The 25,877-nt window shown below is 45.3% G+C and overlaps 3 protein-coding genes across 5 annotated transcripts; 2 read left to right on the top strand and 1 right to left on the bottom strand.

Moving 5' to 3' along the window:
* Positions 1 to 364: 364 nt before the first annotated feature.
* Positions 365 to 6,193, top strand: ptcd1 (pentatricopeptide repeat domain 1). Its single transcript, XM_086034695.1, has 8 exons — positions 365 to 930; positions 1,820 to 1,960; positions 2,058 to 2,276; positions 2,514 to 2,615; positions 3,076 to 3,672; positions 4,628 to 4,744; positions 5,334 to 5,516; positions 5,914 to 6,193. Exons 1-8 carry the CDS (start codon positions 505 to 507, stop codon positions 6,130 to 6,132), a joined length of 2,004 nt encoding a protein of 667 aa, XP_085890821.1. The 5' UTR covers positions 365 to 504; the 3' UTR covers positions 6,133 to 6,193.
* Positions 6,194 to 6,837: 644 nt separating this feature from the next.
* On the top strand, positions 6,838 to 18,395 carry LOC147146572 (uncharacterized). Its single transcript, XM_086034113.1, is given in 26 exon segments — positions 6,838 to 6,968; positions 8,027 to 8,165; positions 8,251 to 8,359; positions 8,665 to 8,755; positions 9,982 to 10,132; positions 10,207 to 10,297; positions 10,364 to 10,489; positions 10,733 to 10,798; positions 10,875 to 10,997; positions 11,919 to 12,074; positions 12,288 to 12,341; positions 12,428 to 12,654; positions 12,730 to 12,809; positions 13,739 to 13,828; positions 13,931 to 14,008; positions 14,368 to 14,472; positions 14,669 to 14,774; positions 14,888 to 14,957; positions 15,246 to 15,469; positions 15,540 to 15,619; positions 16,007 to 16,093; positions 16,589 to 16,675; positions 16,756 to 16,860; positions 16,986 to 17,088; positions 18,030 to 18,083; positions 18,086 to 18,395. Coding segments are annotated over 25 exon segments (2,622 nt in total). The 5' UTR covers positions 6,838 to 6,968; positions 8,027 to 8,035; the 3' UTR covers positions 18,115 to 18,395.
* On the bottom strand, positions 18,283 to 23,927 carry smcr8b (Smith-Magenis syndrome chromosome region, candidate 8b). 3 transcript variants are annotated; one of them, XM_086034114.1, is made up of 4 exons: positions 23,466 to 23,925; positions 22,553 to 22,965; positions 20,149 to 21,387; positions 18,283 to 18,990 (listed from the first exon to the last, which is right to left on the bottom strand). In XM_086034114.1, exons 1-4 carry the CDS (start codon positions 23,688 to 23,690, stop codon positions 18,615 to 18,617), a joined length of 2,253 nt encoding a protein of 750 aa, XP_085890240.1. In that variant the 5' UTR covers positions 23,691 to 23,925; the 3' UTR covers positions 18,283 to 18,614. The 3 variants fall into 3 exon arrangements, with proteins under 3 accessions (XP_085890240.1, XP_085890241.1, XP_085890242.1); XM_086034115.1 differs by having other exon boundaries at positions 23,347 to 23,613; XM_086034116.1 differs by having other exon boundaries at positions 18,957 to 19,517; positions 23,466 to 23,927.
* Between the last annotated feature and the right edge of the window lie 1,950 nt (positions 23,928 to 25,877).

Below are 25,877 nucleotides of genomic sequence, written 5' to 3'. Positions count from 1 at the left end.
TTTAAATTATTTGAATTCTAGTCATGCAAATACAAAATACAAATACAATACAAAAGAAACAACTTGGTGCCACTAAAATTAAATGAAATTACCACTAAATTAATGGTAATGTAATTTCATTCAAAATGAAAATTCAATTACATTACCACTAATTTAGTGGTTACCAGGCATACCAATCAAGTACTGATGCTGTCGAACGACCTAGGACACTGAACCTATCACGATTGTTTTCAAGAATCTTTTCACCAAATAAAAATTAAAACATCGTTATGTTTTAGGCTAGTATACAAGTCAATCGTTTTACATATACCTGGCGGTTTGCCAGCCGAGTGTTTATATTTGCTGGACTTGTTTTTAGGGGGGCTCGACTATTGACTACTCAGGACTTGTCAAACATGGCGGCGCGCGTGACACACACCGAGTTCGTGTTGTCAAACAAAAAAACCCGTTGATAAATGGTCAATAAATTATCAAATAGTTTATTTGTAACCTGTTATTTTAATCATGATCCCGTCCGTAGCAACTTTATGGCGCCGGAATGGGGCAACGATGTCAGCCATGGGTGCAAAGTTGTCTCGTCTACCAGCGGTCACCACACGAGTTCGTAGCCGCTACGGAGCTCCACCTTCACCCGCGGTGAGGCTCTTCCTCACACCCGGTGGGGCGCACGTCAGACATTTCTCCCTGTCAGGTTCTGCGTGGCGGCAGGACGTGGAGTTAACCCCAACGCCCGAGGAGAACCTCGGCGCTTTGTCCGCCGACATTTCTGCTCGGAGGTCGTTTAGGAAAGTTAGCCCGGAGATGTTGGACCTGAGCTACCGACAAGACGACGACGACCAGAAGCCGGAGGACCCTTCACGGAGGCTTGGCAGGAGAAATACCACCTATTGGTACTTCTTACAGTGCAAGAAGCTGATTAAAGCTGGAAAGGTTAGTATTATTTTATTTATAACATTGTAGTCACAAGAAAATTGATTATTATATGTAGAAGTTAAGGTTCTGCTCTTCATGGCGGTCTAGTACCCAGAGAAGTCTCGAGAGAAGGTCCGGAAAATGGTGAAGGACCAAAGAATGGTCTCATCCAGGTTTTAGTCCAGCCTCCAGAGAGAAGCTTCAAGACGATAGCGAAGGTCTAATATACGTGTCGCGAGAGAAGGTTCTATCCTAAATGGGATTAGTTTAGTCTCAAGAGAAGGTACTAGTCCTGAGTTAATATTCTCATCCCACCAGGAGAACGGTTTAGTCCAAAGACAAGGCACTAGTCCTCAGAAAAGGCTAGAGTTTAGGGAAAAGATGCTAGGACTAAGAGAATGGTGTAGTCGAGGGGTGTCCAAAGTTGGTCCTCAAGTGCCGGTGTCCTGCCCGTTTTCTATCTATCCATGCAACGCACCTGATTAAAATAATCATGATCGTTATCAAGCTTCTTCAGAGCTTGCTGATGATCTGATCATTTGGAACAAGTGTGTTGCAGCAATTAGAGCTGGAAAACAGGAAACCCTTGAGCTGGACATGTCTGGTGTAATCCCAAGGGAGGGTTCTAGTTGTGAGGGAAATTACTAGTCTCAAGGTTTCAGTCCTGAGATAGGGTCTTGTCTCAAGAGAATGTTTTGCTTCAGCGGGAAGCTAATAGTCCTCAGAAAAGATACTAGCCCAGACAGAAAGAATGTTCTAGTCAACAGACTTAATCGCCCGTGCCTCAGTCAGATACAAGTGGAGCATTTTGGATCAGTACCAGCAAATGCGACCGTGATAAGGACAGCAGATATTTTGGTGAACGCTGCGCGGCTCATCTGTGAATGACGCAAATGTTGAATTTGAGCTTGAGGAGGCGTTGGAGATGTTCGAGAAAGACATGCTGCGCGGGGAGCGGCTACAGCCGGAGGAGTACAACTACAGCGTGCTCATCGGGGGCTGCGGTCGAGCCGGCCGCCTCAACCAGGCCTTCAAGCTCTACAACGACGTGAGGACGCATCACACGGCGCACGCGCACACACACACGCACGCGCACCCCCCCCCCCCCGCACACACACACGCATTTGTCCAAATGTGCGTTGCAGCTGAAGAAGCGAGGTCTGGAGGCGTCGGACGCCACCTACACGGCTCTGTTCAACGCCTGCGCGGAGTCGCCGCACAGACGCGCGGCTCTGGAGCAGGCGCTCAAGCTGGAACAGGAAGTGAGACGCAAGAACCTCACCCTCAGCGCGGCCACCTACCACGCCGTCCTCAAGACGCACGCGCTCAGCAACAATCTACACGCCTGCATGCACACGCTCAGGGTCTGTGTGTGTCTCTATTTGTCTGAAAATAAACATTGCATTAAACGTTGCTTTTCTGAAGAATAATTCACTAGCTGCCAAACAAGTTTGCTGCTAGCATAGCTCGTACTGTTATCTTCAAATTTTGCTCGCTATAAGATCACAGCTGAGAAACAACCCAGTCGGTCATTTAAAAAAAATTTTTTTTAGATGTTTTTGATAGTATTTGTGCTTAATTGTGTGTGTATGTGTTTCCAGGAGATGCTGGTTGTTGGTCACGCCGTCACTCAGGAGACGTTTCACTATTTGCTGATGGGATGTCTGAAGGACAAAGAGCTCGGATTCAGGCTGGCTTTGCAGGTCTTTCTTCCTATCGACCAAAACAGCAACAGCTAACGATTTGTCGCATGGATTAAATGCAACATTTGTCTTGTTGTTTTCTTTTTATTCCATCAATTTCAGGCGTTGGCATTTTACAATGAAACGCAAGGAAATACAGTTACGCTACATTGCTTATTTCAACAATGGTAAAGTTAGTACATACCAACGATGTTAGAAAGGAAAAGATCAAAGATTTAAGTGAAGTCAATATTAGTCGTGGTAGCAGAAAATGTACCAACAAATGTAAGGAAGCAGTCAATTTTAAGACCCGCTTTATTGCTTATGTTGCATATTCAGGCTGTTCCAGAGTTTCACGTACAGACTCACAAAAACCCTTTTGGAGTAGTTTGAATTTTAGCTAGAGTCAAGTTTCCATACCCTCTTGATTCATGGATTGCCTTAGTGTGACAGCGTTGTAAGTTGTTTTTGCTTTTGACAGGTGTGGCGGCAGATGCTCAAGTCTGGCCTTGTTCCGGACTCCAAGAACTACAACCTGCTCTTGAGGACCGCGAGGGATTGTGGGATCGGTGACCCCGCGCTGGCCTCCAGCATCCTGCTCCAGTCAAAGCAGTCACACGTCAAGTCACGCAAAGGAGTCGACGTTGACCTTCTGGAGCGTCAGCTGCTCGGCCAACATGACAACCCTGGTGGTGGTGGTGATGACACGCAAAACTCCTTGGTGCCGCTCAGACCAGAAGAATCTGCACCCCTGCCCGTTGACTTCACCCCAAACCTGCTGGACCTTCTGGAGGGAAAGGGCGGCGGTGGCGTGATCGCCTTCGGAGCTGCGGAAGGAGCGTCCGATAGACTGGCTCTGCTGGGCGGAGGCCAAGGTTTCCTGGAGAAAATGGCGGCGGGCGGGCTGGCGCCGGACCTGCGGACTCTGACGCTGCTGGCCGACACAATGGCACCAGGTCTTCAGTCTCTGGAGACACTATTGAAAGTGGCCAAACAGCACTGCATCAAGCTGGACTCCGCCTTTTTCAACTCGGCCATTCGCAGGGCTGCCAGAAGTGGAGACCTGGGCGGAGCTAAGGTATTGTCACTGGGTTGGATGCTTCCAATTTTGTGGCAACAGTTTGGGTAAATCTGCCTTTTGGCTTTTTGTGTGGGCGTGTACTTGAGTACAGTCAAAACACCAACCAATCACAGGTTCATCTTGTTAACAAATGACTTGTGGGTTGATCAATAAAGATGAGGCGACAAAACCAATCACCAATGCTACGTGTGAGGTTTGACGTGTAGACTCGGTTGCGTTTTTTTGGTATGGGCAACATGAGTAGCCGCTCGATTAAAAAACAAATTAAAAGCAAAGCTTTCATCCATTATTTTCAAGATGAAAGTCTGACCACCCATCATCTGAAATGATGACAAATAAATGGCGTGGTGGGATGGCTTGTCAGTTGTTGCTAGGCAGAGTTCATAAAGCTCAACACCAATGTCCAATAAAAAAATATATATATATTTCCACTTCCTGTCGCTGCCCTATGCTCATAAAGTATAATTGATGTCACCTTTCTATACAGCTGAACACCTGAAGTGAAAATGCGAATTGAAAGCGGAAGTCATGTTCCCAGCAGGCCCGCTAGTTGAAACACGGCATTCTGATTAATTTTGCGTTTGTGGAATATAGGTTAAGCAGCAAAATGCACTCGTTTTTAGCCATCTCTGGGGGTGGCCATTTTGTCTTATGTCGACTGAAAATGACATCACAACTGCTCAGAATGACCAATCACCGCTGACCTGTTTTCTGAATCTGAGCCGTGATTGGTCGTTGTGAGCAGTTGTGATTTCATTTTTAGTCAATAGAAGTGACAAAATGGCCGCCCCCAGAGATGGCTAAAGACGGGTGCATTAATTCTTATTCCTCAAACGTAATATGTATCAGAATGCCCTGTTTCAATTAGTGGGCTCGCATAGAACAATGTTTGCGTTGACTTCCACTTTAAGTTTATTTCCAATCTCTTGACTTGTTTTTTGTTTGTCTGCAGGCCATGTTGAGTGTGATGCGGCAGCGCAACGTGAGCGTGGACGTGCAGACGTTTGGCAGCCTGGCACTGGGATGCCAGAGACAAAAGGAAGGACTTCAACTCCTCACCGACATGGAGGTGAGGTCATAGTTAAAGAAAACCAACAAAATGTCTGAAACTCAAATTGAGAATACATCTTAAACTAAAACTCTATAATTATTGCAAAAATGGCATTCGTTTCCATGTTTGTCAGTAGCATACATGAGCTTTTTTAGCTCATTTTAAATTTGAATTTTTCAGTGTCGCTTTGCATTCATACAGAAGAAGGAAGATCAAACCGTTGTTTGAGAATTGTAGTTTACTTTATTACATTATACTTAGTGTATTGTTTTTTTTAATCATGCACTCAACAAATACTCCACGCATTAAAAAAAATCAAATAAATACTAAAACTAATCTGAAATTAAGCATTTTCTGAAAAAATAAAAACCAATGAAAAACCTGCTTATTAAAACCAACTGAATTTTAAAACAAAATCCAAAACTATTATAACCCTGATCATCATGCTGAGAGTCAAAACGAATGAAATACAGAGTAATAAATCTTACATCAAAAACAAAATCATAAAACAATTTTATGAAGTCCACTAAATAAGTGAAAAAAACATGATCATGTAATAATTGACATGTAGGCTGACCAGTGGCTCCGTGTTTATTTTTTTTGTCAGGAGGCGGGGTTAAAGCCCAACGCGCACGTGTTCTCAACCCTGATTGGCCGAGCAAGTCGCCGTCTGGATTACGCTTACCTGAAAATGCTGCTGAAAAGCATGCGTGACAAGGGTGTGTGGCCTAACCAGGTTGTCATCAAACAGCTGGAGTTTGCCGCTCAGTATCCTCCAAACTACGACCAGGTAACCGTGGCGACCACTCACAGTTTCCAGGTGCCTTAATAACACGATAGTGCAGTGCATCCGCCAAGTGTTTATGTTACAGACTCATTCAAAAATGAAATAAATTCATTTTCCCCCTCACAATTCTACACACAACACAGCATAATAACAATGTGAAAAACTTCTTTTTCCAATTCTTTTTACAAATGAAAACGTAAAAGATCAGGTACATACATACTGTGCATCCATAAAGTATTCACATTACTTTTTTAAAAAATTTTTTTGAAAAAGGCTGATAACTATTTGACACTTGGACAGCCACTCCATAGACCCAAGTATTTGTCTACAAACAATAAAGTGTACATTTTCCATTATACCCCCGTTTAATGTGCTGTTCTGTGAATTCCTTTCCTCCCAGTACAAGTCCCGCAACAACTACCTGCTCCAGATCGACGGCTTCCGCGGTTACTACGAGCAGTGGCTGCGAAGCATGCCGGCCCAGGGCGAGAAGGACCCCCAGTCGGAATTGAGCGTGGCGTTTATCAAAACGCAAGCCGAGAGGATTGAGGGCCGGAAGAAGCAAAGAGCAGCGGGTCGGTTCAAACTGAGCAGCAGGGAACAGACCACGGCAATTTAGGCAGGGCTTTTGGATTGTTATTGTAAATGTTCTTTAAGAATAAAAACATGATTTTATTGTATTGGTGGCATTGAATGTTATTTGCTGCATTTGGGGCTGAGTCCTGCCACAAAAAAAAAAAAAAAAATCATATTAATGTTATGATCAGAACATAATTTTAAACTCATCTAACAATATTTTCCTTCAAAAATAGCTGACAAAAAAGCTGAATTGTATTGTCTTTTCTTCTGTTAGTGTGGTTTGTATGGTGTGGCCAACGTGTTCTATGCACCTCCACTGGTCTCAACGTCATCATCAACATTGTGATTAATTAAGCGGTACAGATAATGGATGGATGGATGTATTGTTCTGTATTTGTTTACTGATGAACACGAATGAAAATAGAGTGAGATGCGTGAGTAGAGGAGAAAGGAGCAGGAAGGAGGAGACAGTAGGTAGTAGACTGAGAATAGGACATACAAGGCTAAACAGTACACAATGTATTTTAGGAAAATATCCGACATGGTTGAATAAGAAATGTACTGAAAAAAAACCCGAAATGATTGAGGGATTGAAAGGCATCAGTGAAATAGGAAAAGAACATTTCAGAGTTCGGGATAACGGAAAGGTGGGTGAGATACCTCAATACATATTTTTAGAAAAAGACAGCACTTTGAAAATAATTTGACACCTAGAGATTGGAAATGAAGGGCAGAGCGCCGAAGAACCGAGAGGTGGCGGTAATGTAAGACAATAGATATCAACCGACATTAAATCCCCCAAAAGAAGAAGAAGACGGAAGTTCATTTACTAGCGGCGCGAAAAAATCCATTCCTTCGAAAGTTTGGTAAAAATTGGTAAGAAAAAAACGCTAATTTTCTTCACATTTGCTCAACATTTAAGCACTTCTGTTGCTCCGTGGTGTAATACAAAATTATTCTGTTTGTCCTGTGTCGTCACAGCCTTACGTAGCTCTTCCAAAGTGCTTGTTGTTTTTAAAAGCGGTTTAGCTTCGCCAATTGGTTTCATGTCACTTGTTTAAAATCTGACTTCTGATGTCGTCGTCTACTCTAGAAAGTTCAGCAATCCTCAAAGTTTTTCGTTTTCTTTGTATTGTTGACACCACGGCCGAGTTCACCTGCAGCAGTGGTTCTCAACCTTTTTTCACTGATGTTTCTCCTCAGAAATATTTTTCAACCAGGTAGGCCTACCTTCGAAACAGCGCAAAGCATGTAAGAAAAAAAAAATACTTAAAACAAAGTCTAAACATTTGTGCGTGAAAATTATCAACGTGAGAAAACCAGTGTCCTCCCTTGGGATTATAGTAAGGAATAAGGGTCTGTTCTCAAAAAGAAGCCATTAACTTGATTTTAAATAAATCCCTATCTGCAAAAGGGAAAATCTATGTAATAAAAGGACACTGTTGACAATGCCGAACTGTCAACACTGAAGTTTGCATTGTTGCACTGAACTGAGTCTTTTTACATTTGGTGAGACGCGTGTGCTTCACTGGGCATCTTTGTCATTCTTGGTGGCAGGGAGGCAACTTCTGTGATTAAGCTCTTCTTTTGCTTTGGTGCTGCTACTTATTTTTCCATACGAAGTACCTTCAAGTACCTTCAAGTACCTCAAGTATTCAAGAGAGCTATCTTTTGACGGACCGGCATAAAAAATAAAGCTGGTTCCATCTTGCGGTAATGGGAACAGCATTATCAGATCTTGTATTGGCAGTTTTCAAGCCTTAATGGGGTCATTTACAAGACCCTCACCATATATTAGGCAGAGTATTAGTTCTATAATATTCATATTCATCCGACTCATCAGTCACTTTCCCCTTTCCGAAGAAGCTCTCTCCCTAAGATGTATTTTTATTATTATTTTAATCATTTTGTCATGTCTGTCCTTGTTTTCCCAGACTTTCGTGATGTGCACTGCCGCAGACAATGGCAGCATCATCCTCATCAGCGATGATGAAGACGACGACTGCATTGCGTATAAGTCCTGCTACGAATCCTCACTTATCATCATGGAGACGCAAGACGTTCCGCGGAAGGGTAAGCTATGCACACCTCCATTGTGTTGTCTGCTGTACTCTTTGTGTGCACTTGAAATAAGCACAGCATTTTTGTGTCTTTTTAGACTGTACGCTGTCTCCCAGTAAGTTGGACGAAGACTTGGTGGTCACCTTCTCCCGTCCAGCTGAGTTGTTGCCCCATGCACGCTTTGACTGCCCCAAACATCCTTTTACGTGAGGCCTTAAGCTTCTACTCTTATTGTTTTCTGCCCAAATCAACACAATTAAGTTTCTCCCGCTCCGGCTAACAACAGACGTGAGACTGAGCTTGTGATACAGGCAGAGAGAGGCATTGCACTACTGTTTATCTGGACTTGTTTTGGATTCAAAGCAAGATAATAGCATATTTATTCAGTTAGCCCTTGATAAATTGAATAATTTATTATCATGCATATTGTGCAAAAATGAATGGAAAGCAGAGTTGGACAGTCAGACCAACGAGTTCCATGCCACGAAAGCTTTCATCTTTTGCCCCTCAGAGCCACAGACGAGTGCGGACAGCCCGTGTCCGGGAACCATCTTCTGTGTGACCAGTGCTTTTGTTACATCTGCGACAAACTGGCAGCAAAGGTATGGGACTGAGGCGCCGGGAGGATTTCATTCTGTTGCACTAAGATGCTACAAATGGTGGCAAAGCACTCCTTTTTGTCTAATTTCAGCACCTCACCTCAGTAAAAACAATACAGGGAACCTAAATTCTGGAATGATTATTACTGCACCTCAGTCGGGGTCATTTCTGTCTGTATTCTTAATTACAAAGCATCTCTTCCAGTAGAGCTCAATGCTGCCCGGCATGTTATGGCACAACGTGGTACTCCGCTGAAGGTGCAAAACTTTTAAATGGGAATTGCCTGGATAGTGTAAAAACACGGGGAAAAAATGATTACTTGAAATCTGCAATGTAATTATTCCAACTAATGCCCGATTCTTAATTTGATATTTTTCGTCCTTCAACTGCATTTCACATTTTTCTCTGCCGATTCAAACCATTCCGTCAACAAAACAAAACAAAACGTTCCGCCATCCCACTTACAACTTTTCTTGCTCCCAAATTTTCCAGTTTCACATTTTTCACCCCAAAATTCCCCATTCATTCCATTAATTGAGGCATTCAACAAATTGTTCCCATTCTAAATATGAAATGTTCAGCTTATTCAGAACTTCTTAAACCCATTTCCACATTTCAGATTCTACATTTCTCACCAAAATTCCCTTTTTTTTTTTCAAACAGTAAAATTTCACATTTTCCACATTGAGTTTCCCACATTAAGACACATTCAACATTCTTCCCTCCTCTTTCAACATTTGTTGACCAATTCAAACAACAAAATATTTTCCACATTCCAAAATCTTTTCACATTAGCCAAATTCCAAATTTTTCACCCCCCCCCACAAAAAAATCCAAATTTTTCTGTTAAATTTCCCACATTTACATATATCTTCAACATTATTTAACATTATTCTGTCCACCTTAATTTGAAGGCTCAGGCTCATTCAATCCATCTTGTGAGCTTTCCCCAATTTCCCAATATTTTTTCAAATAAAACTCCAAAATGAAGACATTTGCATATTCTTGACCGATTCAAACTGTTCCAACATCAAACTGTTCCGTGTCATTCCATATCCCTCCACATGGTTCCTTATTATATCATTCAGCGTTCACACTCAGTTTCTCCAGCCAGAAATTGCCTTGTCTATATGACTTCCAACTAAAAAGTGCGATTAGTTAGTATGACTTTGTTACAAATGAGGACTCCGGTGAAGTTAATGCAGTGGATCCTGTGTGTTGTTGCAAGTGTGACAAGTGGCACGTGAGCGGCGTGTGCCACTGCAACAGTCACAAGAAGAGCAACTTGTGGAACCGGCTGAGAAACGACACACTGCTGGGCCACTTGGCGGCCTTCAAGGTCACGCTCTCGGAGGTCGATGACCACCTGCGACAAGCGGGTACTCGCCAACTTGACTCTCTTCTTCCCCATGCCGTCACCTGACGATAATAACAATGGCAATCCGCCACGCAGAGTCCCTGCTGCGGAGCTTCAAAGTGGCGCTCCGAGCCCAAATGGCGTCCTTGATGGCCGATAAGCGTCCGGGCGACGGCGTCTCTTACGAGTGAGTGGCGCCCTCGCCGAACACGCCTTTCCGAGCCGACGGCACGTCTTGTTTTCGCTCCCGCAGCTGCACGCCCGCCTTCGAGTACGTGTCGGCCTTCTTGAACAAAGCCGACCAACAAGATGGCCGAGCGGCGGCCATCATGAGGCTGGCGGCCGCTCAGGAGTTCCTTCAACTTTTCTACGCCGAAGGGTATGAACAATGTTCGCCGGACGTTTTATTAAGTACACCTGCACATTTTGCGAGCTGTGTGAATAGCAGGTGGGCTCAATAAAGTGTTGCGTGACTGCGTGCGTCTCGGTTTTCGTGTGTGTGTGTGTGTGGGGCTTTGTGTCTTGACTGTGTGTGTGTGTGTGTTACTGTCTCTGAGAGTCGTGTGTGTGCATTTAGTGCGTGTGTATAATTTGTGTTGTTGTTTTCTTGCCTTGTATGCAGGATTTGCTGCCCGGCGTCGTCGTCCTCCTCCACTGCGGCAGTCAGCAAATGGATGTTAATGCGCAGGTGGTCTGTGCTTGTGTGACCCTTTTGAAATGGATGTTTATGCGGGTGTGCTCATGTGTGCGTTTGTGTGTGCCAGGTTGTTGTCCGCGCTGCAGACGCAGATGGTCATGGATGATTTCACGCCAGAGTTCAGGCAAAAACTGCAGGATTTTTACAGGAATCTAAGTTTTCCTCCTGAGCTCAAACACATCAGGTTCAGGTGTGTGTGTGTTTGTGTTTGTTTGTTTCAGGGCTTTTTCAGTTTTGTTTTTGTTTTTGTTTTTAGGGTTATGGTTGTGTGGGTGTTTGAGTGCATCTCTCTTAAGTGCAAGTGTTTTTTGTCTTGTGTGTGTTTGAGCCTTTCTGTGTTTCTATTTAAGGCGTGTCTATGCTTTTGTACGTGTGATTGTTTCAGTTGTTTTGTTTTTGCTCTGTGTTTTTTTCAGTTTCAAATTGTTTTTTTTTGCGGGGAGTGTTTTAAGTGTGTTTCTTGTATGTTTGTTTGACGTCTGTGTTTCTGTGTTTTTGGTTTGAGGAGTGTGTTTTTTGGGTTTAATTTGTGTTTGTATAATGTGTGCTCTTAGTTTTTGTAGGTGTGCATTATAGGTTTGTTTGTGTTCTGTCCTTATTTAGGTTCTATTTTTTTATTTTTTCTGCATTTGCAATTTGTGTGTTTGAAGTATTCGTTTTTTGTGTGTTTTTGTGTGATTGCGTCTAATTTGTGTTTTAAGTGTGTTTTCTTATGTTTGAAGGCTGTATTTGTGTGTAACGTGCATTTTGTTTGAGGTGTTTTGGCTCGAGTGTTTTTGTGTTTTTTTTGGTTGAGGAGTGCGGTTTGTTTTTATAAGTGTATGTGTAAGGTGTGATTTTTTTTTTGTATAGGTTTGTGTGTTTGCCTTATGTAGGTTCAGTTTTTTGGTTAAGTTTGTGTGTGCTTTTTGTTCAACTTATTCTGCGTTTGTAATCTGTTTCTTTGAGGTATTGTTTTTGTGTGCTTGTGTATATTTCTGCCTGATTGCATCCATTTTGTGTGTATGTGAGATGTTTTTTTTTTTTTTTTTTTTTTTTTGTATACCTATGGTGTTTGGTTTGTTACCTGTCCGTCAGTTCACTGCAAAAAGTGTTTGTGTGATTGTCGCAGCTTGAATGTGCGCCCTTGGGAGGACATCCTGCTGGTGTCTGTGTTGAAAGGACAGAACGTTGCCGGCGTGCGCACCAACAGAGGCAAGAAGGACACTCTGTTTGAGGACATTGATGTTGTTATTCTCAGGGTGCAGCGACTGCTGGACCAAAACAGGTACACACTGGAACCACACCGGATTGATACACAGCTTCAATTAGTACACAGATAACACTAATTAATTCCCCACAAGGTCATGTTTCACTATTTGCAAATTCGCCCATCCACTTTTTTTTGGCGGGGAGCTCGGCCTTGCCCCTTGGAAAAATGAGTCCCTTAACCAATCAGAAACTTGCAAGCATGTCGATTGCTACCACGAATGCCTTGCAGGTTCCGAGAGCTGAGTCGCTACCTACGAGTCGTTCGAACGAACCAGATGAGTCGGTGAGTGCGCCGCCCCGCCGCACGTGCCAAACACCTCTTGGTGGCGCTGTGACGCCGCCTTCTGTCTTTGCCTGCGTCTCGGCTAGCCTCCTGTGGCTGAGGGACCTCGTTCCTTTGTTCACGTGCATGGAGGGCGACTTCAACTCTGCGCTGGCCAGCTTCTTTCATTCGGGCAACAGGGCGGCCTCGCGCGTCACCCTGCACGACATCCTGATGTTGCTGCGCGTGCTGGACACGGCCACGGCGCCCAAGCTGTCCGTCGGTCCCGCGTTGGGGCTCCGCTTCGCCGCCGATGAGTGGTGCGCCATCCCAGGTCAGCAAATGTTCCGGCCGCGAGACCTTCGTTTGGATCGTCTCCGTAAAAGTGGTGCGCTTCTCTCCGGTTCAGGTGCGGTGCCGCTGGCTCGTTTGCCGCTGGTCCGCTTTGCGCTCAAGCTGCACAAGTGCTGCCCGGCCGTCCACATGAATGTAAGTGTGAGCTTCAACGGGACCTTGTAATTGTCCCTCGGTGCTTGTCATGCCATCAGTTTTTTCTAAATAAGCACGACCAATTGATGGTGCACTTTCTTAAAGTCGAGCGTTTATACTGTATGCGATTTAAATATTCCGTTTATGCAAATCGCATTTCCTGACATTTAGACGGCCTCCCATGCACGCCCTAAAGTGAAGACAAATAACTGCACTCTCCTGAAAAGAGTTTAGCTATTATGGTACGTTTTAATATTTTCATTGGACAAAACAGACTGCTTTTAAACAGACTCTTGTCAGTTTCCTAAAAAGCAGACAACAGTGCACTTTGCTTCACAAGGATTATTTAAGCAAAACATTATATGATTACATATTTAGTTTTGTGCACAAACGATTTTGAGTTTTATTTAAATGTCCTCATATCCATTTCCCCAAAAAAGATAAGATTTCCTTAGACTATTTGTGATTTTGTATTTACTTTTCTCCATGACTCCCAGCTGCCTTTTAAGTATCCACTCATGTATTTCCCAAAAATAAACTATTGATGGTGCACTTAACTAAAAAGAAAAGGTTGCAGCTGTTGGATATCAAGTATTTTAATGACCACAGAAGTATACATTTTGATGGTTTGAGAGAGGAGTTTATTGGAGACACATTTTTTTTCTGTTTACACAAAAGAAAAGCTGTTGCGTGAGTGGTTTTTCCCTTATTGTAGCCTCTTTAAAATGCACCATCGACTTAAAAAAAACAGATTTTTGGTGTAGCGCGTTACACCAACTATAAATTGTTTACTTGACACTGGTCGTGTCCGAATGATTAAAATGCCTTTAGATATTATGTCACGACGTTATTCATCCTTAAACGAGAATCTCAATCTCCCTGTGTTGTCTTTATAAACATGAAATTTGTATCACATGCTCTTCATCCAGTCCAACTTTTGGACCCACTTGCTCAATATCGTCCACGTGACTCAGAAGGCGCCCGCCGGTCTCCCTGAACCCAGTCTGGCCTTCCTACAAGTACTTCTGTTTTTCACGTTTTTCCCACCAACTCATTCTTGTATTTTCATTTCATCTGCTTCATCGGGTTTTTGTTTTTTTCCCTTCCTCCTCTGCAACCAGGAAGCAGTGCACACGGTCCGTTTCATTCTGGAGGATGTGTCCTCTGACAACTTGCAGATCCCGCAGCACTTTGTGTCGGTACGGACGCGCGCGTCTCATCAACGCGCATACACACGCACTTATCGACTGACAGACACACACACACACGCACGCACACATGCAGAAACGGACACAGACGGATAGAAATGCAAATGCAGAGATGCACACACACACACACACACAAAAACTCAAGACTGAAAACGGCGCATGTTTAAATATACAATGTGTGTAATTCCTTTTGTTGTGCTGAGTTTTACAGTCAACTCGTGAAATGCGCTCCACAAATAAAATTGTCTTGTATTATATATATTGATGGATAGATACAGTAAAATGTTCTGGAAGTGAATTTCTATAGGTTGGCGGCTCTGCATAACCCTTTGGTGCGCTTGTGCTGGCAGGTGTTCCCAGATCAAGCCATGTTGCTGCTGGTCACCGCGGCCTTGAGTCACATCATCCTCCATCCTTCTCTGAGTCCGATCGTACCGCTTCTCTGCACGTTTCAGGTAGCAGCAAATATGCCTACTGAGCATTGGCGGCTAACGGGATGAAGCAAAGTGTTAGTGAGATGCTCCCTTTGCGTAATTTGCATGGGGCAAGTTTAGCATGTTAGCTGTTGGGACCTGCATACTAACTAATGGCAGTTTGATGATTTGCTTGAACAAATGTGTGGTGAATGTGTGACCCATGTTTGTACGGCAGAAGAGCGTGTGGGCTCTGCACTGGTTTTGGAGGGACTTGTTGCCTGTCGCCGAGTTCCGCGTGGCCGTCGTGCACAAGATCTATCGGGAGCTGGAAAACCCAGCTGGTGGGGTCACGCAGCCAACGTTCCTCCACAATATCCCCCTCGAGGTCATTGCTTGATTCAGTTCTGGCCTCTGAGCCGGCCCTTCTCGCTTGTTTGTTTCTTTTCCCCCTCAGCGAAAGACGTTTCCAGATATAATCAGTCCAACAAACGGGTTCTGTGGCCCGCTGCCCTCAACTTTGACCAGTAAGTGCTTTTCACGCTATTTGTCTGCGCCTTTTACTTTCAAGACATTTTGTCTGTGTGGAATGACTTTTGGTTGCATTTGCCAAAAGTGCTTCATTATGGGATCAATACATCATAGATTTGTCACATCTTTGTTTTCTTCTACATGTTCAAAATAAAGTACAATCAGAGTATCTCTGGCAGTCACGTATAGTGACTGGCAGAACAATGAACTCCTCTTCCGCTCGACGGCAGAAGGTGAATCGTGGCCTTGTTAAGATGAATTGTCTGCTGCGTTGTATTTTGCAGGCTTTTGCAGCTGAAGGACTTGCTGCCGTTCCTGCTGTGCCTGCAGGGCCAAACTGGCGAGGCGCTGAGCATGTTCTTCCCAGAGGGAGGCCCCGCCGCGCGCCCCACGCCGCTCACCTTCCCGCTCTACCTCCGCCTGCTCGGCTTCGCCGCCGCGCCCGACATGAGCGTCGCCTGCACCGGGGAGCTCTGCGGTCATGGCGACAGCTGGGGCTGCATTAAAGGTGTGTTTGCGTTCACGCCCCGTATCGCCCTAACCTCTCCGTCCTTCAACATTGACATGCGTGTGTCCAGGTGCGGTACCGCTGACACGTTCACAACTGGTGCACTTTGCGTTGAAGGTCTTCCAAACATACCCGGCGTGCTACAGCAGCGTAAGTTGCACTTTGTTTTCCTCTGCAGTGCTGCCTTGAGGTAAGAGGTTAATTTTCTCCATGCACATGCTCAAATATCTCAAATGACCTTTCCCCATATTGTACTTAAAAACATAGCGTAACAACAATTAAATAGAATGTGAAGCATTGAACAGAACGCATCATGATTTAGTGCCGCAATCCAATTGGCCACTGGGGGGCAGTGCTGTGTAAAAGTCTTGCAGACACAACCGAAGAAGAATAAACCACTAAAACTACGAGGCAGTGTGGCCTTTGGCGCACTTGTATCTCAAGGCACCGCTGTGTTTCATCTCATCATCTCCAAACTCAAACTGGGTGAAGTTTTGTTTGACTTTGAGTTTGCGCGTGCGTGCGTGCGTTTTTCAGGGCCAGTGTTGGATCAGTCTGCTCAATGTGGTCAGTCTAACAGATTCACTCAACAGCATCGCAGAACCAAGTTCAGACTTCAAGCAGGTAGGTTTTTTGCCTTTCTTTTACAGTATGTATTTTGTTTTTTTGTGTTTGTGTTTTTTGTAGGGGCGTGGCGGTGGGAGTGTTCCGATATGATTTTGATATTCGTCCGATATTGGCCCAAAAAAAGTATCAGTCAACATCCCATTGCACTTTTTTTTTTTTTTTTTTTTTTTTTTTTGGAACTACTCTTGGTGATCATTGATCAAGACTCTTAGAACATTTCATTCTAAAAAATAAAAGAATGCATCATTCCTGTTGATATCGTCTCCGATCGTTATCGGACAGTACTCTAGGCTGCAATATTGGTATTGTATCGGAGGTGAAAAAGTTTGATCAGGGCACCTCTAGTGTGGCGAGGGGGCTTCTGCATTGTGTGTTTTGTTTTTTGGATTACCGTTTGTCTGTCTCTGTGTCAATGGGGGTGTGTTCGGGTGGAGGGGGGCGGGATTGTCTGCGCACAAGCCATGAACCGCTTCCGTTTCTTCTCGGCATCAGGAAGCTGTCAAATACGCGGATTCCGTCCTGTTCTCCTTCAGCAAGGGCGTCATCGGCGACTTAGAGATTCCAGCGCACTTTTTGCCGGTACCAGCGTCAGCAGAGCGCACGCGGCATCCATGTTACCGAAGCACGTACGATAACGCGTGCATGCGTGTTTTCCGTAGCAGTACGCAGATCAGGCCATGTTGCTGCTGGTCACCAAAGCGTTAAGACAGATCATCCTCCATCCTGCGGTCACGCCAGTCGTCCGCATTCTCTGCACCTTTGAGGTACTCAAACTCAATCGAATCCGTCGTAAAAAGCGCATCGGTTCGGAGTCTCCAACGAATCCAATGTCGCATGCTTCTCTTAAGTGAACACAATGCACACTTTTCGTTTTGTTTCTGAATGTCAGAAGAGTCTGTGGGCTCTGCAATGGTTCTGGCAATACTTGTCCGATGACGACCGCAACGCCCCCATTATGGAGAAGATCCGTCAAGAGGTCCGTCAAACCACAGGTGTGTTCCCCCGTGGCCACAAGGATACAAGATGACTTTCTGTGTGTGTGTGTGTGTGTGTGTGTGTGTTGGTGCGAATACAATACAGGTGCAACAATTAATCTGTGTTCACACTCAGGTGCAACAATTAATCTGTGTTCACACTGCAGCTCACTTCTGTGGCTACTTCTTAGCATAACTAATGTACCGTATTTCCTCGTAAAGTGTCAGGGGGTGTATACTTTGGGTGTGTATGCTGTATACAGATATAGCTAATACACACAGATATAGGTAGTGGTCATATGCGACACACTATTTTTTTTTCTCTCTCCATGCAGTGTGAACAGTTCCCCCACCCCCCCCCAAAAAATTGCCGTTTTTGTATGTGGGTAGAAATCAATGCATCTGCAGTATGAACACTCATCCGCCCACATCCAACTTATACGTCGATGACGACTGACATCGTCCGTGAATCTGCAATGTTGTTTTGAGTAACTTGACTTGAATCCCGCTTGAAACATGAAGCATAAAGTGGACATTCGTGGTGATAGCAATAATTCAGCCACACAGACGTTTCATTTATTCCTGGCGGCAATGATATGTCATCCTTAGTAGACGTTTCCATTAAACGAGGAGATTGAGGAGCTTTGCCGCATTACAAAATATTTCTACCTCCTCCCGCCTCGCTACTGTCGATTTGAAACGCGCGGGATTATATTTACTTTTGAGGTGCGCTCACTTTGTCTTTTGGGTTTTGTGTGCGTGTGTCTCTGTCAATGGGTGAGTGCAGTGGGGCATTATGTGACTTGGTCAATGAGTGTGCGCGTCGATCTGCGTGTGTATGTGTGTGTCACTTTGGGGGAGCATACACGTGTGGGTTTGTGTGTCTGTCAATGAGTGCGTGTAGCCCATTTCAGTTTTGTTGAGGGCCATCTTTGTGCATGTCCTACTTTGGTCATCAGGAAACGGCGCCGTTTCTCTCCAGTCCATCCGTCACCTTCTGGACCCTTCCAGCAACGCTTGGCACCAGTAAGTCATGTCGCGTGACCGCCGCCGGGAGCGCTGCGGACACTCACGCTGCGCTTTATCAGCCAAACCGTCAATCCAAAACAACAAAATGTAGCTTGTATAAAATATTCGTTGTATGTTTGTTACCATGTGAATATTTGACATGTGCCACGTGCCAACTTTATCAATCACTGAAAAAAAAAAAAGTGAAGAATGCGGACATTTTTTGTAAGCATCTTTACACCTTTGTGCCTTTTTATTTTTGTAATGTTTTTCACTTGTAGTCAAAGTTGAATATATTAAAATCACGTTCAGTTCAACACGTTTGATTTAATCTCCAACTTCATCACAGTTGTACAATTTTTTGAAGGAAGGCCTACTGTGTGCATTTGGGGTTTTTTTTTCCCCCAGGTTTTGTAATATTTCACTTTGAGTGCTGTTTGGTGTTTTTTTTTTTTTTTTCTTTGGCAATTTCAGAAAAAATGCATTTTGGGGATTTGGCATTATTTTTTTTTTATTGCTCCGGAAATGTTCCACCCCTATGCAGGAGTAGTGTTTTTGTGCATGTGCAGCGCCACGTAAGAGAAGCGTAACGCCGGCGGTCCGCGTCCGGCGTGCCGGCGCTTGATGAGGTCCGACAGGAAACGCATCACCCTCAGGTCGCCGTCGCCCAGCTCGTCGTCCTCGTCTCCTCGCCTGGCGAACGTGAAGAGCAGCGCCCTGTTTGCCAGCGCCGTTAGGCCGCTTTGCACGTGTGGCAGGAAGACGGCGGCGGCAGGCACGGTCGAGCCCACCAGGGAGCCCACCAGCGAACCCGAGTAGGACGGGCAGCGCAGTGTCCTCTGGTCCAAGTCCAGCACGCCCAGGTAGCGACTGTAGCGACTTACCCAGTGAAGCGGGCCCGAGGACGGAGACCTGCCAAAAATGACATTCGTTCCCTTCACATCACGTTCAGTGATTGTTTTGGCGGTACAAGGATTGCGCCTAACACCAACGATTTGTATTTTAAAGTGGAAGTCAAACACAATTTAAAAAAAACATTTTTTTTTAACAACAATATGTTCTATGCAGCTTTATATAAGCCGCTCCCACTCTATTTTTAAAAAATAATGAAAAATACATTTATAAGCCACACCTTCATATTAGCCGCACCCATGTTGACAAATTAGGTATTTACTGCATTTACAGAACGACTTTGAACTGTACATGTATGTACCTGAACAGATTCTTACCAAAGAGTGCCTTTCTACACGACAGCAAGTTTGCTGATTAAAACGGAACAGAACCGAGAGAAAATAAACAGTACTTATCTTTATTTCACTGCCCGCTGCCACTCCAGTTTCAGTTAATGTTCACCTTTGCTCTACTTGCGCATACCACCTAATTCATAACCTAGTGCGTAGCGCCCTCGCCTGTTGAACTCCTCCAACTGCAGTCACATCCTGTTAATGGCAATTGTGTTGTATTGTAATTCCGGTTAAAGCGCCCTTAGCGGTGGAAGAAAAATACACAGAATAGCCACACCTTTACAGAAGCCGCATGGTTCAAAACTTAGAGAAAAAAAGTAGCGGCTTATAGTAAATATGGTAATATGTTTGTGGAATAGGAGTTAAGCAGTAAAATCCCCCCGCAGCCCCCTTTTTTTTTTAATTTTGTTTTTTAAATGCAGATTTTGGCGGTCATTTTACCACTTGCTGTGGGCTGAAAATGACATCACAGTTGCTCAGGGCTCAGATAACCAATCATGGCTCAACTTCAGAAAACAGGTGAGCTGTCGTTATTTGAGCCCTCAGCGCATCTGTGATGTCATTTTCAGTCGACAGAAGTAATAAAATGGCCGACCCCTGAGATGGTAAAAAATGGATGGATTTTACAACTCATATTCCACAAACAAAATATTTATCAGAGTGCCGTGTTTAGACTATTGGAGGTGCATAGAACATATTATTGCGAAGAATTTTTTTGGGGGGGGGGGTTGACTTTCCCTTTTAAATGTGAACAACTCCATAAAATTGGGATTAAACGAAAAATCCAATTTGGTCTTGACGGTCTGCAGTGTGAATGTCGCCTCACCTGTGGAATCCAATCAGCCTCCACGTGAGCAGGTCGGCGAGCTGCAGCGGTGCGCTCCAACACGGCATGACCGCGCCAGCGGGAGCCGGCAGGAAGAGAGTCAGGGCGTCCACCGTCTTCCTCAGCTTGTCTTCGTCTTCCGAGAGCAGCACCAGAGGACGGCCGCTCAGCAGGCAGAAGACGGCGTGCTGACAGAAGGAGTTCCGCTTCACGAAGCGCTGCGCTCGCGCCCCCACCTTGTCCAAGGGCGCGCCGCGGACCCCCCGCTGGGACGAGCGCGTCTCGGCGGCGCCGTCCGACACCTCGTCCGCACTCTGTGGCGAAGACCGTCGCCCCGCCGGGAGATTGGGCAGCGTCTGATAAGCGCCCTTCGCCGCCACGTGCGTTTTGTCATCTTTGCGCTGCTCCTCCTCCTCGGTGATGGCGGCAAGGTCTTCGGGCACGATGGACTCGGTGGTGCTGAGGACCTCGATGCTGTCCTCGCTGTTGGCCCGCCTGGCGTAGACTCTGAGGCGCCGGGCGCTCGCGGGAGGTTCTTCGTGGGTGTCGGGAGGGCCGGCGATCGGCGCGCCATCGGACGACCCGGCGAGCGGGACTGAGGAGGCGAAAGGCGCATCGGGCGAGGTGAGCGTCCTGTACGATCTCTCCGTGCCGATCACTTGTATGCTGTCGCCGCTGCTGATGCTTCCCGTCATCTCGCCGCTCGCCACTTCTTCTTCGGCCTCCGCGCACGACTCGGAGCCCGGCTGACTTCCCGTTTCCCTCGCCGCCGCTTCCTCTCCGTCCTCCTCCTCCTCCTCTTCGTCTTCATCCTCCTCGGGTCGCTCGAACAGGAAGTTGGTCAATCCGAGTTTCCTGCTCAGCGCGCGGGTGATGCCGGCGCAGCGCAGGGCGGTGACGTCGCCTCGGAGGCGGAGCTCCGTTTGCGCCAGCTGCTCCGTCATCAGCGACAGGAAGTAGGCGTTGCAGAGTTCCTGTAGTGGCTTCAGCCGACACTCGGAGCCGCCGCGGCGCTCGGCGGGCGGGGGAGGAGGCGGGACGGCCGCCGCGTCCGTCGAGGCGTCGGCCGGCTCGTAGGGCAGGAAGTCGGGCTGCTTTAGCTTCCTGTTGGGGTAGGAAGTAACCTGGCGCAGGAGCTCTTTGTGCGTGACGATGGCTCGCTCCAGCGCCTCCAGCTCCTCGCGCTTTTCTCCCGCGCCGCCAATGCCGTCGTCCTGCAGCAGCGCAAAGCGCTCGTACCTGAAACGGTCACGTGACATTTTGTGAATGCTCAGAGATGATGGAACAATTCTGTAGTCACTCTGGGGAAAAAAAACCCATCTCTGACACACAGTACCTAAACACGAATGCTTGTCTCTCAGCATTTACACACTACGATTTGTGACGTACGGCAACGATACTACAATATCACTTGTCAGACTGCATTCACACAAAATGTTTACAGCACAGAGATGGAGTACTACAGTAGAACGCTTGCCTCTCACTCAAGATTCACGCTAAATTAAGATGCTCGTCTCTCAGCATCCACACCAAAATGTTCTGATGCACAGCAGCCATACGTCCTTCTGCATTGGCACATTTCCCACACGCACTAACTACCGTGTAGTGCTTGTAGACTGCTTGTCTCTCAGCATCCACAAAAACATTTGTGATGCTGAGTAACCATGCTAGAATGACTGTCTCTCAGTAGTCACTCAAAACTAGAATGCTCGTATCTCGGCATTCACTCAAAAATGTTTTTGACGTACAATTACTATATAGTAGGATTTTTGGCTCTTAGTATTCAAACAAAACTAGATTACTATCGCTCAGCATCACCAAAAAATAGATTGGTCATCTCTTAGCATTCACTCAAAAGTAGAGGCTGGTCTGTCAGCATGTACACATAACCGCAATGCTCATCTTGCAGCATTCACACAAAACTAGAATGCTTGTCCCAGCATTTGCGTAGAAATGTTCTCACGCACGCAAACTATTCTAAAATGCCCGTCTCTCTGCATTGACACTCGGTGCCTACTGTGATGTCGAATGCTCGCCTCTCAGCATTCACACCAAAATGTTGAACGTACAATAACTGGTAGAAGTAGTTGAACGCTCAACATTCATATGCAAAACTAGACGCTTGTAGCACCGCATCCACCCAAAACTAGAGGCTGGTCTCAGCGTTGACACATAACTACAACGCTTATATTTCAGCAATCGCACAAAACCAGAGTGCTCATCTTCCAGCACTCGTGTCAAACTACAAGGCTTGTCACTCAGCATTCGCGCAACATGTTTCTAACGTACACAAACGTATTGCTGAATGTTTCTGAATAATTAGCATTTACAGATGTCTTGGCTAACGACCGGATGCCAAAAAGTGGAAGTCGGAAGCCACGTGCTGGGTGTTGGACGTTCTTACTGCAGCTGGTGCAGCTTGTGGTGCAGCTCCAAGGAGAAGGCCTGCCGGTTTCCCGTCTTGAGGCTGTCGGCCGCCCGGCTGAATCCGGCCGACAGCCGCCCGAAGTTGTCCATGATCTTGGCCTGCCGCGAGCACACGTAGGCCATGCAGAAGGGACGCACCATGCCGCGGGCCGCCAGGTCCAGGAGGGTCACGTGGCGCACGTACGCGAAGGCCCAGTCCGCCGAGTCCCCCAAGACCACCTCGGAGTCCTCGTTGAAGTTGAGGCGAGGCCCCGAGGCGGGGGAGCAGGGGCCTCCCGGGCCCGACGCCTGGTAGTCCACAGACATGATGCGCACAGAGAAGTGGTTCAGGTCCAGGGAGCCCGAGACGCCCGCCTCATCGGGTATGGTCATCACCGGTGTGGGCCCCACCTGGTGGACGTCGGACAGTACTGCATCACTACGCAACAAAACAAACGCCTTCGTGTGGTTGAAGCACCCTTCTTTTGAAAGAAAATCTCGTTTTTATCGTTCGAATTTTTCAGAAATATATTAATTACGCGCAATTTATCATTCCTTTCATCCTTACAAAACGTTCTAGTTTATTCAATGTAGTTTTTTTCTGTTTAGTCAACTTTTAGTGTTTATCCATTCAATTATTTGAACACCAAGACAATCAGCACTTATACAGTAGTATAATACAATACTTCTAAAAATAAGACGAAAACACAATTATATCTATCTTATCCAAATATTTATTGGGCAATATGAAAAAAATTCGGAAATACTTTATATGCTGTTATTGATGTTTACCTGACACTAAAGTTGTCTTGCATTGCATTATTAATACAGCGTTGTTTTTTTTCATCAATAAACTAAAGTGATCAACTCATCCAGCACTCAAGTCAGGACGACTCCTCTTCATCACCGACCTGCTCCGAGAACTCGGCCACCAGCACGAAGTCCTTTTGAAAGCCGGCCGCGGAGCTCCACGGGTGGCCGCAACCGCCGCCACCCCCCGCGGCGGAGGAAAGCGGCGGGACGGAGAGCTCCTCGGGAAGAAGCCCCCCCGCCGTTCCGCCCTCTGCCTCGCCGTCCTCGGCGTTGCCGAAGCCCTCCGGCCCGGTGAAAGGCAGCAAGTCCGGGGAGGATATCATCGGGGGAGCCCCGCGAAGCTCGGAGCTTCTTCGGCCGACATCACATCGGAACAGCTGACGCCGAGAGTCATGTGACCGCTAGAGAAGTAAATCACACGCTTCCCGGGATTCACTTCCTCTTTTCGGAAAAGAAAAAAAAATGGAAAAGGTCGCCTGAAGTGTCAATGGTTTGGTGTGTCGAGTGACTGTTGCGGTTTGGAAACTTTTGGGTTGGCAAAATGTTCGCTGAAAACAAAATTGGTGCTGCAGTCAAGTCACACGCGCTCAGGCTCCTTCACCATTTCCGACGACCACTTTCAAAATTAATTGTGAGCGAGAGTCGTGACATCCGCTCACGTTTCACAATGAAATCCGAGATTGAAAATTTGGATTAGGGTTTCAATGTAGGGTTTTAAAATAGGGTTAGGAATTAAATGTAGGTTAGGGTTTAAAATTAGGGTTTTAAAAGAGGGTTAGGTTTTAAACTTGGGTTAGGGTTTCAATGTAAGGTTTTAAATTAGGGTTGTAAAGTAAAGTTAGGATTTCAAGTTAGGGTTTTAAACAAAAGTTAGGTTTTCAAATTGGGGTTTTAAACAAAGGTTAGTGTTTTAAACTTGCGTTGGGGTTTCAAATAAGAGTAGGGTTGTAAATTAGAGTTAGGATTTCAAATGAGGGTTTTATACTAGGGATATGGTTTCAAATTAGGGTTCTAAACTAGGGTTAGCGTTTCAAATTTGGGACTCAAACTAGGCAACGCAAAGCAGTGTTATTTATATAGCACATTTTATACACAAGACAACTCAATGTGCAGAGAGTTAGGCTTTCAAAATATGATTTCAAACAAGGGTGATGGTTTCAAATTAGGGTTTTAAACACTATGGTTAGTATTTCAAAGCGTTTTTTTTTTTTAACTACCAGTAGTTAGGGTTCCAAAGTAGGGTTTTAAAGTAGGGTTAGGGTTTCAAATTAAGGGATGCATCCACAGCAACCCTTTAAAAACAAGAAATGACGACGGTAACCCTTGACCTCTTGTTTGTACTTGTGTCACATTTCTAAGTTGTGACGTCTAAAAAAAGGTTTGCAAACAGGTGGTGTTGTCCACTTGGGCAAAAAAACAGCAAGTGGCACCTGTTGCGCCAGGTTTTTCGGAAGCCGCCACTAGTATCAACGCTCTTATTACAACACTCCATTTATAACAACACCCCCCCCCCCCCCCCCCCCCCCCGAAAAAAAAATGGCTGACTCACTCAACAATGGAGGTAGAATATATTTAGAACAACTTTACGCATCAGATTTGAGCAGCAACTCAACTTGTTTCTTCAATATAAACATTTTCAATCCCAGACCAACATTTTAAGCTCGATTAATATTATTGACGAGTCAACTACTAGCTCGAGGTTTTTGAAATAAAATTTACATTTCGTGAAATCTATTTTACATAAAACCTATGGCATTAAAAAAATGAAATTCAAACACTTTTCTGGGGGTGTAGCCAAGGTGAATATAGTTAACAAAAACATTAACTGAAAACAAAAATGCTTTTAAAAATACAAAAAGAAACATTTTACGTTTGTAAAATTATTGCGAAACTATCCATTTTCATCCTTGTCAATTAATGTCATACATGAGCTTTCGAGGTTCATTTTAAATGTATTTATTTTAGCAAAGCTGTACATCTGTACAGTAGAAAGGTCAAACAGTCGTTTGAGAATTGCAGTTTCGTTGAATTTGTTAGACAATACTCAATGACTTTTTTTTTACCCTGCACTCCATATATTAAAAAAAATAGATACTAAATAACTATAATGAAACTAAGTATTAAAAAAAACAAAAACACACCTGCTCTAAAACCAAATTAAACACACCAAAAGTCATAACATTAAAACTATGATGAAAAATCCCAAACTATTCCAAACCTGGTGGCAGCAATATGTTTGTGTGCTCTCTGAATATGGCAAACCTCAGCTGCAGTTGACCATCCCAGCAACTTATTTGGCGCCGAAAAGGTCAACTGGCGTTGTTGACTCGAGCAACATCTCTTGTGCCGTTAAATATTAATAGCTGAACTCGATTCTCTGCTTGGCGCTTTAGCGAGCATGACTTGTTTCCCCCCCAAAAGTCTTATCTTGCGCGTGGCCCGGTTATTTCTGTCAATGTGTAACCAAAGAACCGGGCGGGCGGGGGCCGCGTGAAAGCAGGAAACAAACG

Source organism: Filicampus tigris, chromosome 6, assembly GCF_054856515.1.
Source record: "Filicampus tigris isolate MCC_2025a chromosome 6, RoL_Ftig_1.0, whole genome shotgun sequence".
Taxonomy (NCBI): Eukaryota; Metazoa; Chordata; class Actinopteri; order Syngnathiformes; family Syngnathidae; genus Filicampus; species Filicampus tigris.
This window is presented reverse-complemented; position numbering and strand designations above follow the sequence as displayed.